Source organism: Meles meles, chromosome 1 (genome assembly GCF_922984935.1).
Source record: "Meles meles chromosome 1, mMelMel3.1 paternal haplotype, whole genome shotgun sequence".
NCBI lineage: Eukaryota > Metazoa > Chordata > Mammalia > Carnivora > Mustelidae > Meles > Meles meles.
This window is the reverse complement of record NC_060066.1, coordinates 191,611,431-191,626,250: the sequence shown is the minus strand read 5'-3', so window position 1 is coordinate 191,626,250 and position 14,820 is coordinate 191,611,431. Positions and strand designations below refer to the sequence as shown.

At 43.2% G+C, this 14,820-nt stretch overlaps 1 protein-coding gene across 1 annotated transcript in view; it reads right to left on the bottom strand.

Annotated features, from left to right (window-relative positions):
- Positions 1–14,820, bottom strand: part of LOC123926444 (CUB and sushi domain-containing protein 2-like) — a 596,474-nt gene that overhangs the window by 9,873 nt on the left and 571,781 nt on the right. Inside the window, exons 61-65 of the mRNA XM_045980312.1 lie at positions 12,360–12,533; positions 12,058–12,131; positions 9,192–9,303; positions 8,454–8,633; positions 1,148–1,213 (exon numbers count right to left, since the gene is read on the bottom strand). Coding sequence (XP_045836268.1) covers positions 1,148–1,213; positions 8,454–8,633; positions 9,192–9,303; positions 12,058–12,131; positions 12,360–12,533 — 606 coding nt within the window. The remainder of the gene's footprint in view (positions 1–1,147; positions 1,214–8,453; positions 8,634–9,191; positions 9,304–12,057; positions 12,132–12,359; positions 12,534–14,820) is intronic.

The following is a 14,820-nucleotide window of genomic DNA, read 5'->3' as shown; positions in this document are numbered from 1 at the left end:
TAAAAATAGGGCTACCCTAGGACCCTACAATTACACTACTGGGTATTTACCCCAAAGATACAGATGTAGTGAAAAGAAGGGCCATCTGTACCCTAATGTTCATAGCAGCAATGGCCACAATTGCCAAACTGTGGAAAGAGCCAAGATGCCCTTCAGCAGACGAATGGATAAAGAAGATGTGGTCCTTATACACAATGGAGTATTACACCTCCATCAGAAAGCATAAATACCCAACTTTTGTATCAACATGGACGGGACTGGAGGAGATTATGCTGAGTGAAATAAGTCATGCAGAGAAAGAGAATTATTATATGGTTTCACTTACTTGTGGAACATAAGGAATAACATGGAGGACATTAGGAGAAGGAAAGGAAAAGTGAATTGGGGGAAATTGGAGGGGGAGATGAACCATGAGAGACTGTGGACTCCAAGAAACAAACTGAGGGTTTTGGAGGGAAGGTGGGTGGGGTGTTGGGTGAGCCTGGTGGTGGGTATTAAGGAGGGCACATATTGCATGGAGCCCTGGGTGTGGTGCATAAACAACAAATCTCGGAACACTAAAAAAAAAAGAAAAAAGAAAAAAAGAAAAATAGTGTATTGATACATGGTACAATGTAGATGAACTTTGAAAATATTCTGTTAAATAAAATAATTCAGACCAAAAAAAAAAAAGATACGATAGTCTATAATAATTTTGCATTGGTCGGGCCACACTTATAGTTATGTGTCCAGTTCTGGACATTGCCCTTTAAAAGAAACAATACCTGTGTTAAAAAAAGTAACCATTTCCAGGAAGTTCCCTTTGTAGGACTTGGATCTCTGTATCTGTATGACTACACATGGGCCAGTCCTGTGCTGAGGTGGTGGTGGGGGAGTGGTTTGTGGTAATCAATGGTTCCAGAGCTCAGAGCTCTGGTTGTGTTTCTGGAAGGCTTTGGCCTCTTCTGGATGAGGTTTCTGTTTCCTTCAGGCTCACTTCCTCCTTAAGTTTGTCAGGGGAGGGTAGTGGGTGGGAGGATCTGTTTGGCTCTGTAGACAGTTTCACACCCTTTCACTGAGTACTTGGAAAGTCATGTGCATGTTTCTGGGTGACTAGGTAAAGGAATCAACACTAGTTTCCTGAGCCGAAGATCTGGATCATACCTACCGGAAGCTTGGGTGAGTGGTGGCTCCCGGGCAGTGTTGATGGGTCTCCCACTAGGCCGGACCTCTGCTGGGGAAAGACAATAGAACAACATAGGTTTAGCCTCTGGTCCACACTCCATTGGAAAAATAATGGGCACCTCTCTGACACTAGGTCAGTGGGCTCTCTGAGATCTTGTTTTGGATTTATCCTGTTAGATGGGGGAGTGGATACTTTGGTGGTCTGATAGATGCTATGGACCCCTCTCGGGAAAATAAAGCATAATGAGTTAAAAGGAAATCCATTTTATCAATTATAGTCATTGATATTTTAAACAAAGAATTAGAATGCAGGTAGATATGTGATCCTTTATCACTGCATTAAATAACAGAATATAGAAGCAGGTCCAGTCACTACCATATCCTTGAAGTAGTCAGAAATATAAGCAATATTTCATGATGTCAGTGACAACTGTAATATAATATGAAAATCTTGCAATTTTTTTACTGATGACAAAGCCACAGGTATCATTAACACTACTATGGGTTTTGGTCTACGTTTTAAATTAAAGCAAGTGTTAAATTTCAGCAAGAGGTAAAGGAAAATAAAGCTATTTTGCCAACCTTGTACCTAGATCTGTGGAACATCCCCTATTGATGACCCTAGGTTTAAAAGCCCTGTCCCAGACTCTGCTTTCCTCCCAGATGCCTGGCATGAAGGAGGACCCTCCACCAATCAAAAGCGAACTCTTTGAGGTCTGGTGGGGCTTTGAGTGGTATGCTCCCTTCCCTCGGTGTGATGATATTAAGACTAAAGCCCGAAACAATTGCTCTGTCTTGCACCATGAACCACAATTCCAAGTGCTGCTTCTCTGGCCATCCACACCAGTATCGCTTCCAGCATAAGAGATGCTCAAGGAGGAGCATGAGGGGGCTGCACTTGGGGTGCCCCAGGGCTTGGCTCCTCTGGCTACCCCCCACGATCAACACCCACAGCAAGACGTCCATGTCCGATCACATCATCCAGTCCCCACTCAACACAGTCTGGGCTTCCTTGTATTCGCCTACTCTGTGAAGCCTAGGGAGCGAAGGTGGCAGGTGATGTGACCGGGGCCCTGCCCTATGTCTCCGCCACCAAGAGCCTGAACATCTGGGCCCTGGCCTTGGGCCTCCTTCTGATCAGTACTTCCACCATTACTTTCACCCCTGGCTCGCTGATGATTCTCTAAGCAATTTCAGAGATCATAAAAGGTTATGGAGATTACTAGTAGCTGGCCATGCCCGAGGCTGTCACCCCTTTCACAGCAGTTTCTATACGCATCAGTCTACAGCTGAATTCAGTAGTGCACTTGTGTGTGGGGAGTAAAAAAGATGATTAGCCCTCACAGGCAAAGTCAGAAGCCCTGGGCCTGAGTTAGACACTGCCGGTTCGGGTCCCAGCAGCTACTTCATGATGTATGACCTTGACTGGTCACTTTACCCCTGAGTCTCCATCTCCTTACTGGAAATGTGGGAAAATACTGAAACATACCTCACATGGCTACACTGAATAAATGAGGTATGAGGTTATGAACATGAAGGTCACAGTTAGGCAGTGTTAATATCTTTTCTTCTTTGGTACAGAAACAACAGAAATATCTGCCTCAAGGAAGGGCAAACTCTCCCTACTATTTTCTTGAGGAGGCTTGATTTTGAGCACAGTCCTTCTGACTCCACAGGGCAGCTACTGTACAGAAGGCTGTGGAGAAATTTTCCACAGTGACTCAAAGTACTTTTATGAAGAAAATGTCTTTATAGGTTTTATAAGATAAAGGGAGTAGGAGGGAGAAAGCTTATGGGCCAGAAGCTGTGCTAGGCCATGTTATTCACATTATTTCATTTACTTCTGCTCTCAAAACTGTGAGGTACAGAGTACTATTATCTCCATTTTATAGAAGACAAACTCATTAAGAGGCAGAGAAATGAAGAGGCTTGCCAAAGATCACACAGTAAGGGGTCAAATTGAAATTCAACTGCATCTAAAGCATTTTGTACTTTTATATACAGGTATATAATAGCATCAAAAACAATAAAATACTTAAGACTAAATGTGACCAAGGAACTGCAAGACGTGTATAATGAAAATGATAAACCATTGTTAGAAGGAATTAAAGATCTAAATAGATGGAAAGACATCCCATGCTCATGAATTGGAAGACTTAATACTGTTCAGATGGCAACACTCCCCAATCTAACCTACACATTTACCGCAACCCCTGTCAAAATCCTAGCTGTCTGTTTTGCAGAATTTCACAATCCCATCCTAAAATTTATATAGAAGTAAAAGGGGATCAGAAGAGCCAAAACAATCTTGAAAAAGAAGAACAAAACCGAGGAAGTACAATTCTCAACTTCAAAACTTACTACAAAGCTACTGTAATCAGAATGGTGGTGATGTCATAGAGGCAGTTATACAGATTAATGGATAAAACTGAGGATCCAGATATAAGCTCACATATTTATGGTCAAATGATGCCAAATGGTCAAATGATGCCTTTATGGTCAAAGGGTGCCAAGACAATTCAAAGAAGAATAGTGAAGAATAGTCTTTCCAACAAATGGAGCTGGGACATGCAAAGGAATGAATTTGGACCCCAAACAACTACTCCCCCTCCAACAAAAAACCCCACAAACTAAAAAAAAAGACCTAAATATAAGAGCTAAAACTATAAAACTCTTAGAAAAAAATAGACATAAGTTTTCATGACCTTGGATTTGGCAATGGTATGATATGAAACCATGAGCAAAGAAAATATAGATAAATCGGAGTTCATTAAAATTAAAGACATTTGTGCTTAAAAGGACACCAAAAGAAGGTGAAAAGATCCAAACTCATCAAGTTGTATATATTAAATATGTGCATTTTATATATTAATTATATCTCAATAAGGCTGCAAAAAAACTCCATTTGAAAACAAAAGAAAAAAAATTTAACACAGGGCTGTGTTAAAATGGAGCTTGAAATGTGACAGTCTAATTTCATTTCCAGTGATGAGTGAAATAAAGGAGAATGTACTTGTAAATTTTAAGAAAAGAAAGTGAAAGACAACTCATAAAATGGGAAAAATATGTACAAATTTTGTATCTGATAAGAGTCTTATATTCTAGATATGTAAATGACTCTTGAAGAGACTCTGGACCAAGATGGCGAAATAAGAGGCTCCTAAATTCCCCTCCTGCTATGGACACACTGAATGTACAGCTACACATGGTTCAATGGCAGGAGTTCAAGTAGAAGAAAGTATCAATACAGAAGTGTAGGGAACTGTAAAACTCACTGATATAGATAAATAGATGGTTAAATTCAGAATACTCTAATATTGTAACTGCAGTGGGTGAATAAGTTATAACTCTAGTTTAAAGATTAAAAGACAAAAGTGTTAAAAATAACTACAACTGCAGGGGAACCTGTGTGGCTCAGTCGGTTAAACATCTGACTCTTGATCTCAGCTCAGGTCTTGATCTTAGGGTGATGAGGTCAAGCCTCAAACTGGGGTCCATGCTGGGTGTGAAGCTTACTTAAAAAAATCCAAAAAACTCAAAACTAGAACTGTAATAATTTGTTAATGAATATATGGTATAAAAAGATGTCCACTATGACATCAAAAACAAAAAATGTAGGAAGGGAGTCTAAAAATGTAGGGCTTTTGTATGTATTCAAATTAAATTGTTATTTGCTTTATTTATTTGCTTATACATTTATTTAATTTACTTATTTTTAAATAAGCTCCATGCAAAGACTCCATCAAAAAGGAGAATTTCAGACCAATATCCGTGATGCATATGGATGCCAAGATTCTCAACAAGATCCTAACTAGGATCCAATAGTAGAATAAAAAGATTATCCACCATGACCAGGTGGATTTATCCCTGGGATGTAAGGGTGGTTCAACATTCACAAATCAATCAATGTGATAGAACAAATCAGTAAGAGAAGAGAGAAGAACCACATAGTCCTCTCAATTGATGCAGAAAAAGCATTTGACAAAATACAGCATCTGTTCATGATTAAAACTCTTTAAAGTACAGGGATTGAGGGAACATTCCTCAACTTCATAAAATCTATCTATGAAAAACTCACAGCAAATATCATTCTCAATGGGGAAAAGCTGACAGCCTTCCCTTTGAGATCAGGAACATGACAAGGATGCCCATTTTTGCCACTGGTGTTCAACATAGTACTTGAAGTCCTAGCAATAGTAATCAGAAAACAAAAGGAAATAAAAGGTATTCAAATTGGCAAAGAAGAAGTCAAACTCTCTCCCTTCGCAGATGACATGATACTTTATATGGAAAACCCAAATGACCCTGCTCCCATACTACTGGAACTCATACAGCAATTCAGTAATGTGGCAGGAAAATCAATGCACAGAAATCAGTTGCTTTCTTATACACTAACAATGAAAACATAGAAAGAGAAATTAGAGAATTGATTCCATTTATTATAGCACCAAGAACCATAAGATACCTGGGAATAAACCTAACCAAAGAGGTAAAGGATCTGTATTCAAGGAACTACAGAAAACTCATGAAAGAAATTGAAGAAGACACAAAAAGATGGAAAAGTATTCCATGCTCATGGATTGGAAGAAGAAACATTGTTAAAATGTCTATATTGCCCAGAGAAATCTATACTTTCAATGCCGTCCCAATCAAAATTCCACTGGCGTTTTTCAAACAATCCTAAAATTTGTATGGAACCAGAAAAGACCCTGAATTGCTAAGGAAATACTGAAAAAGAAAAACAAAACTGGGGGCATCATGTTGTCTGATTTTAAGCTTTACTACAAAGTTGTGATCACCAAGACAGCATGGTACTGGCACAAAAACAAACACATAAACCAGTGGAACAGAGTAGAATCCAGATATAGACCCTCAACTCTATGGTCAACTAATCTTTGACAAAGCAGGAAAAAACATACAGTGGAAAAAAGACAGTCTCTTCAATAAATGGTGCTGGGAAAATTGAACAGCTATGTATAGAAGAATGAAACTTGACCATTCTCTTATACCATACACAAAGACAAATTCAAAATGGATAAAAGACGTCAACTTGAGGCAGGACTCTATTAAAATCCTAGAGGAGAACATAGGCAGTAACCTCTTCAACATTGGCCACAGTAACTTCTTTCAAGACATGTCTCCAAAGGCAAAGGAAACAAAAGTGAAAATGAACTTTTGGGACATCACCAAGATCAAAACTTCTGCACAGCAAAGGCAACAATCAACAAAATAAAGAGGCAATGCACAGAATGGGAGAAGATATTTGCAAATGACAGTACAGACAAAGGACTGATATCCAAGATCTATAAAGAACTTCTCAAACTCAACACACACAAAACAGATAATCATGTCAAAAAATGGGCAGAAGACATGAACAGACACTTCTCCAAAGAAGACATACAAATGGCTAACAGACACATGAAAAAATGTTCATCATCATTAGCCATCAGGGAAATTCAAATCAAACCCACCTTGAGATACCACCTTATACTAGTTAGAATGACCAAAATTAACAGGACAGGAAACTACAAATGTTGGAGAGGATGTGGAGAAAGGGGAACCCTCTTATACTGTTGGTGGGAATGCAAGTTGGTGCAACCGCTTTGGAAAACGGTGTGGATACTCCTTAAGAAATTAAAAATAGAACTACCCTATGACCCTACAATTACACTACTGCGTATTTACCCCAAAGATACAGATGTAGTGAAAAGAAGGGCCATCTATACCCTAATGTTCATAGCAGCAATGACCACAATTGCCAAACTGTAGAAAGAGCCAAGATGTCCTTCAACAGATGAATGGATAAAGAAAATATGGTCCATATACAAAATGGAGTATGATGCCTCCATCAGAAAGGATGAATACCCAACTTTTGTATCAACATGGATGGAACTGGAGGAGATTATGCTGAGTGAAATAAGTCAAGCAGAGAAAGCCAATTATCATATGGTTTCACTTACTTGTGGAACATAAGGAATAACATGGAGGACATTAGGAGAAGGAAAGGAAAAGTGAATTGGGGGAAATTGGAAGGGGAGATGAAGCATGAAAGACTTTGGACTCTGAAAAATAAACTGAGGGTTTTGGAGGGGAGAGGGGTGGGGAGTTAGGTGAGCCTGGTGGTGGGTATTAAGGAGGGCACGTATTGCATGGAGCACTGGGTGTGGTGCATAAACAATAAATCTTGGAACACTGAAAAAATAAAATAAAATTAAACAAACAAACAAACAAACAAACATAAATAGGCTCCATGCCCAGTGCAGAGCCCTGTGTGGGGCTTTAACTCATGACCCTGAGATCGAGACCTGAGTCAAGATCTGAGCCGAGACTAAGAGTCAGTTGCTTAACTGACTGACCTACCCAGGCCCCAAGTTGTTACTTGCTTTAAAAAGACTGTTGTAAGTAAAAGATGTTTTAGGTAAGCCTCATGGTAAACACAAAACCTTTAGTGGATACACCCAAGGTAAAGAGAAAGGAATCAAAACATACCACTACAGAAACTTATCAAATTCCAAAGGAAGAGAGTAAGGAAAGAAGAAAGGAACTAGGAACTACAAAGCAGCCAGAAAAAAAAAAAAAAAAAAAGAAAATGGCAACGGGAAGTCCATACTTATAAAAAATTACTTTAAATGTAAATGGACTAAATTCTCTAATCCAAACACAGAGAGTGGCTGAATGGACAAAAGAAGACAAAAAACAAACAAGAAATAGCAACACAGTAATGGCAGGGGACTTCAATACCTACCTTTCAACCACAGATTGAACATCCAGACAGCAAATAAATAAGGAAACACTGGGCCTAACTTACATAGTAGATTAGATGAACTCTACTCAAGTGCACATAGAACATTCTCCAGGACAGATCATATGTTAGGCTACAAAACAATTATTTTTTTAAGGTAAGTCTACCTTTTTTTTTTTTTTTTTTTTAGAGAAAGAGAGAAGGAGATGCACCGTGCATGCACGCACACACACACACACACACACACTCTCTCTCTCTCTCTCTCTCTCTCTCAAATCAACCAACCAACCAACCAATCAACAACCAACCAATCAATCTTTATACCCAGGCAGAAGGAAGCAAAATAAAACTTGTGATGGCCTCACTATGTGTCCCTCGGGACTGCTCTGGTTTCATCTCCTAGAGGCGTAATACCTCAGAAACTCAGAAGCAGGATCCAGCTCCTGGACATTATATTCCTTCCCTCTCTTTTGCTGTCTTCCACTCAAGCTCAGCTGTCACCTTTGGCCTCCCACCCTGGAAAGGTTTGCCAAGTGGGCACACTCACCCAGGCAGATGGGTGGTTTGCCCGTCCAGCTGCCATCTGCTTTGCAGGTGCGGTGCTCAGAGCCACCCTTGAGGGAGAACCCCTCCTGGCAGGAATAAAGGAGTGTGTAGCCCATAGAGGGCAAGTCCAGGGCCCCAACGTTGGCATGGGATGGCGTCTCTGGCTGCTTGCAGTGGTGGGCTGGGTGAGAGAAAAGACAGTGTTGGACCTGGGAGATTAGGGTCTTTAGGAGGTCTTTTGGATTATTCCTGTTCCTACATGGAACATCCCCTTCCTTTCTCCTCTAGGCCCCTTTCATGTCTCCCATCCCCTTCCCAAAACTAACCCCCAACCCCAGCCTTGAGGTCTAGACTTATGACCAGGATGGAGATGACATGGATCCTGGCTTAGTCATCCCTGGGGGGCCTGTAGCACTCTTCCTGGGGAAAGAGGAGTAATTATGGTCAAAAGCCTGAAATCCTTTATGAGGGGCGACCTTGTAGCAGTGAGTTTTTGGTGCCACTGGAAAGTTCTTTCTTTTTTGTTAAGGCATAGGAATTGCCTTCAAATATCAGAAAGGCTTTTGTTTGGAAATGTCTTCCATGAGGCCCCAAGGGATAAGGACTACAAAGAAAGCCATATCGGTCCCAGACATGAGCTCCTTGTCATTCAGAGCATTTGAGCATCCGGGTGCCCAGCTGGGGGAGGTAATGTGTTGCCGAGAGGAACTGTCAAGGTACAGGGGAAGTCTGCACTCACGGACACAGTCGGGTGGGGTTCCGCTCCACGTGAGGTTGGGGAGGCAGGTCCTGGTGGTGGAACCCTGAAGCAGGTAACCTTTCTGACAACGGAAGAGCACTGTGCTTCCAACCTGTGGGGAGAATGGAAGCTTCCTTCATCCCCTCCTAGTGAGTGATGCTTCATACCCTGTCACTTGACTACTTAGTTTCCCATCACCCAGCTCCTACCACACCCTTGCCTCCACCTGAAACTTCCTCCCACTTCTCTGTCTGGTTAAATATTATTTACCCTTTGAGGCAGCTGTTGTACCTCTTCCACTGGCCCTTACCCAAGCCCCAGGCCAGAGCAGTGCTCTTCTCAGACGGAGCATGCTCTGCTGTGGCGGACAGATGCCTGACTCAGAATCAGAAGACCCTGGTCTGACTTCCAGCTTCGATGTTTGCTCAGGGAATGACACGTTGCTGAGAACTCGATGCCCGAGTCTTCCCATGCAGAATGAGGGACTACCAGCCCCACCATGCCTACAGCACAGTGTCATGACACTCAAATGCAGTGCTGGATTTGAAAGCCTTTTATAAAATGGGATGCACTGTCCAACACAGAATCATGACTTGTGTGTGTCTCTTCCATGAGTCTACAAATTAAGGGAGACTTGTCTCCTTATAGAGAGCTTCCACAAAGAAGCTGGCACTTGCTTAGTGAATATCTGTTGGGCAGATTCACCACCCTGCTACCATCTCTACCTCTGATCATTTGTCCCTCCCCCCACTCCCATGTCCACCAACCCTCACTGTCCCATGCAACACCCCTGCAGCCACCAGCTCCATCTCTCCCTCTGCCCTCTGCATGGTGGCTTCCTAAGTGGCAACTCCGATGTCCCAGTTTCCCAGCCGGAAACACTCGCATGTCCCTTTTACCTATGGGAGCAAAATTCCAATGCCAAGTGAAACACTTGACTTCCACTCCCTTCCTCCAGGCCCTTCCACTTCTTCTGGAATTTCATACTATCATTCAGCAATGGCCCCTCTGTCCATCCAGGTGTGCCGATCAAAACCTTCAAGGCAATCCATCCGCATGTTGTCTTGGTTCTGCCTCCACAGTCCATCCTGACCCCTTCACTTTTCTCTGTGTCACTGTCACTACCTCGCCCTTCTCCCCGAGCCACAGCAGCAATGTCCTACTTGTCCAGGTTCCTTCGTTCTAACCCCCCATTATTCACTCTCTAAGCAGCATTCAAATGATGGATCACAGTCCCTTTCAAATGGTTTCCTGTAACATTTAGAATAAAATCCAAAATGTTTACCATGGCCTCAGTGGCCCTAGGTGACCTGACCCATGGCTTTTTCTTTTATAAAAAATTATTACTTGCTATTTGATGCATGCAAAAGAATATATGGAATGTACATGGAAAGGAATTATTGTAAGAAATTGGACACATTAATGTTAGCATCACACTTGTTACTCTCTGCGTCTTTCCCTGCCCCATTGTTCCTTGCTCCTCGGCTCCCCGTCAGCAGTAACCACTATCTTGAATTTTGTGTTTTTAATTTCCTTGCTTTGTTAAAAAATAATTCTATCACACATATGCACATATATCTCTAATCATAAGTCCTTCCTAGTTTTCATCTTTATAGAAATAGCATCATTCCACCTTATCATCTGATACAATGTTTCTAAGATTCACCCACTTAGTGTAGATCTGTTTCAATGCGGGAATGTAGTCCTGCATTCATTGTCACTGCGGTGACTTCACAGTTTTTCTCAGATCTTGGTAATATATGCAAGGGTTTCTCTGGGGTTAGTTTCCAGGAATGGAGCTTCTGGTTTGCAGACTGTGTGACTATTTAACTTTAACAGACGGTGCCCAGTTGTTTTCAAACCTTGCCTTGCTCCCCAGCTACATCTCCTCCTCCGCTCACACTGCTCTGGACTCGCTGGCTTGCCTGCTTTCTATTCCGTCAAGCTGCGAAGTGCTCCCCCACATTGGTGCCCCTTTGCACTGGCCACTTCCCCTGCCAGGGATGCCTACCCCACTCTGCACAGGGCTGGCTCTTCTCAATCCGGAGGCCACAGCTCAATTTGAAGCTCCTCCCTCACCACTCTCCCTAAAACAGCAGCCCACCCTGTCACACCCCTTGCTGTTAGATGGTGGGTAGGGTTACTGCTCTCAGAAGTTATCCTGTTTTATTGTCCCAGCTGGAGACCTTCTTAGAGTGGGCACCTAGCCTGTCTTGTTCCCACCGCATTCCTAGCACCTGGAAAGTTTATGGCAGTAAATATTTGTTACATTAACACAGATTGGCTGAATAAGTCACACTCCTTGGCTGGATTGCATTGTGCCATTTTTCCTGGGTGCATCTCAGGCTCCAGCTAATTGTCCTGTCTTGAATACACCTTTCGGGCTTCCTGTTCTCTGTTCCAAGCATCCCATCCCAGGCTGTCCAAATCCCTGCCTCCTCCTGAAGCTCTTTCTGAGATGTTCCCATGGAGCCTGCCTGCTGTGTGGCACTTGCTCCTTCCTGCCACTCTGAGCCCTGTGTCTGTAGGGAGTGTACTGGTGTCATGCAGACAGAAGGCTGTCTGTCTCACTCATTTCTGTCTTCCCACAACTGCCTGCGCCAACTGCAGGGAGCTGCTAGGAAGTGTTTGCATCACTGTGTGAGAATCTCTTCTGCGTCTGTTTCTTGGATTGCTGTCAGTGCTTCTGTTTCTGCAGGCTGCTCCCGTGTGGCATGGTTCAAAGACACAGAACACTTTCTGTTTCCAGCTTCCAAGGTCTTGTTCCCACCTGTGCTGTCTTGGGGAAGATCCCTGAGCCCCTGAGGCTGACAATGATAGACAGGGACAGGGGGCAGGAAGGCCAGATCCTGGCTGACTTCATTACCTGGTATCCCTGGGAATTGTTCTGTATCCCGAACTGCGGCACACCGGGGTCTGCACACATGGTCAGCGTTGGGTCTAGGTTGCAAAACAGAGAAACAGACCCCATGATCAGTAGGAGGGAAAAATGGAGCCACATCCTGCCTCCCACACCTGTTAAGATCTCCTCCCGAGTCATACCCCTGCACCATCTATGTGATTCTTGGAAGCACGCTCACTCTGGCTATTTTCAACCTCACACCCAGCTTTAAGAAGCTTGGGAGAATGCCCACTAGCTCGCGCACTCTTTTCCAGGCCATCTCTCACCTATGCAGCTGGGCTGGGTGCCACTCCATGTCCCATCTGACTGGCAAAACCTCCGTGGAGAGCCCACCAGCACCAGAGGGGGCTGGCAGGAGAAGGAGATGGACGACCTGTAGGAGAAGCCTCGGTCCTCTCTCCTGCCACCGGCTGGGACGCCAGGATCTCCGCAGAACACAGCTGGGAAGACAAAGGGAGAAAGGCAGGTCCGAGGTGTTTTCTAGAGCCCTGTTTGCCACCCTCGGCTGGCTTTCCTCCCAGTGCCAGTTGGACTCTGCCAACAGGGGCAGCCCCGAGTCAATAGTCACCACTCCCTCACACACCTGCTGTTGTGTGCATCCTCTCCTTCCCATATTCAAGATGCTTGTTAATAATCACCCAAGAAATGAAGCAACGTTATAGGAAGTTAAATTGAGAGAAAGTAAACTACAACTCATTTCCCAAAACTTTTTCCCATTTTCATGCTCACTCCCTTCTAGTCTTTGCTGAGTCGTGTGCAAACTTTGTGTGGCTGTTACTCCCTCTTCCCAGTGGTGTGAACCTTGATTTGTTCACTTACTAGCCTTTAAACAGTTTCCATGTTTATAACACCATTATCACTTATTGGCTACATCATTTTTCCATGAGAGGTTGTGCCATAATTGCAGTTCGTTGTAGCCTTTATATTAGGCATTTTCTATTACTATACCATTAGATGTGGCTCTTCTTTCCCTGCTAATGTTTTTTTGTGGGGATCCTCTAGGAGTGGACTTAGTATGTTTGACTGAGTTTGCAGCTCCTGGTGTATCAGCCAAATGTCTTTCCAAAGAGTGTGCATTTACACTGCGGTGGGTATGCACGTGCCCATTTCATTGAGATCCGCAAAGAGATTGCCTAAAGAATGATCGCGTGACAGCAAACAGAATAAATACAGTCTCCTCTTCTGTCCCTTCTGCTCAGTGTCTTATTTGCACATATGGTTTACTAAAAATGCTTACTTCTTTAGGACACTGCAGAGACAGGCCTGTGTTCTAAAGGGGGCTGACGGCAAATGTGATTTTGAGTCCTTGAAAATCAGCATCTATAAATAAATAAAGGGATTCTATCTGTGTTTTTATTCTTAGAAACAATATACTTTTCAACAGCTCTCAAGACCAGAGATGCCACATAACAGAGACAGTGGTGTTTGGTGTGGCGGGAGCAGGCCATGGAACAACCAGTACGCTTGGGTTGTGCCGGTCGGAAAGCACAGGGAGTTGCACTTCTTTCCCATAAACCCTCCTGCAGCAGTTCTCGCAGCTGCCACAGGGAGTGGCCGGATGTGTCTCCCGCACTCTGTGAATGTGCTGTACTTAAAAGAAAGGGCCTCGTGCTGATCATATGTGGCTTTAGGGTTCCATTGACTGAAGCACTATAAAATGCAAAATTAAATTTTATGTCTATCTTTTTTCCTATTTTAAAAGTTCTCATGGTGATAATACAGGCTGTAAATTTGAGTAGGAATTTTAGAGAAAATTGTCTGGAGAAATGATTGTTTTCACACTAGACTTTGTCACTAACGCACTAGGTCAGGTCCTTCTCCTAAACCTTATCTTCCCCACCAGCCGCCTGAGAAGGGACTTCTGCCTGCCTCCCAGGATATCTTGTTGTGAGAATCAGATGTGACCATGTGTGCAAACATCCCCTGAGGAGGCAGCACAAAGCCTGTGAAATGTAAAATGTTATCTCTGTGGATGGACTGACATGCTGTGACCTCTCAGTGGAGGAGTTCACATGTGGTTAATCAGAGCAAACCTAACGGTACAATGTAACTCCTCTTCCTCATTCCCATTTTGCCTTGAATTAAATTCACTTCCTTCTCCATTAATTTTCAAACAGCATTTAACCTCTTCAGCTCCTGATTTTCTGCTTCTTCTGGCACCAAATAAGTCTGTAGATATGAGCTCTGCCTCCTGAGATCTTAGAATCTAAGCTGGTTAAATCAGGAGGGTATAAAAGATGAAAGATACAGATAAATAACATGGCTTGAGCATCAGTAAAATTCGTTGAAAGTACACAAGTGCATTAGGGACTCAGGGGAAGAAGTGGAAGTTGTGCATAGTCGACTTGAAGCTGTTCTACTTAAGACAGGGGAGCTGTCCAGCCAAATGGGAGGTGGCATGGAAAGAGCTGAGTGGGTCTGGGGAAGCATGCAGGAAGTGGTGAGGCTGAAAATGAACTTGATCCTGATGTGTTACAGTATGGGGACAAAAATCCCTGCCCATGTTTAGGGAGTTACATAAGAGGAAAAAGTGGTGTTATGAGGGATACGTTTGTAGCAATACAGCAAAAAAGTGACTAGGTCCAAGAAGCAGGTCTATGGAGGAAGAGATGCAGTCTGGAGGAGGGAAGTGGGAGTACCAAGCACTGCAGAAGGCCCAGATGCAAAGTTGGGAAACAGTGATAAGAATTCGAAAGGTTACTGCACATCTCAATGGTCAGCTGCTTG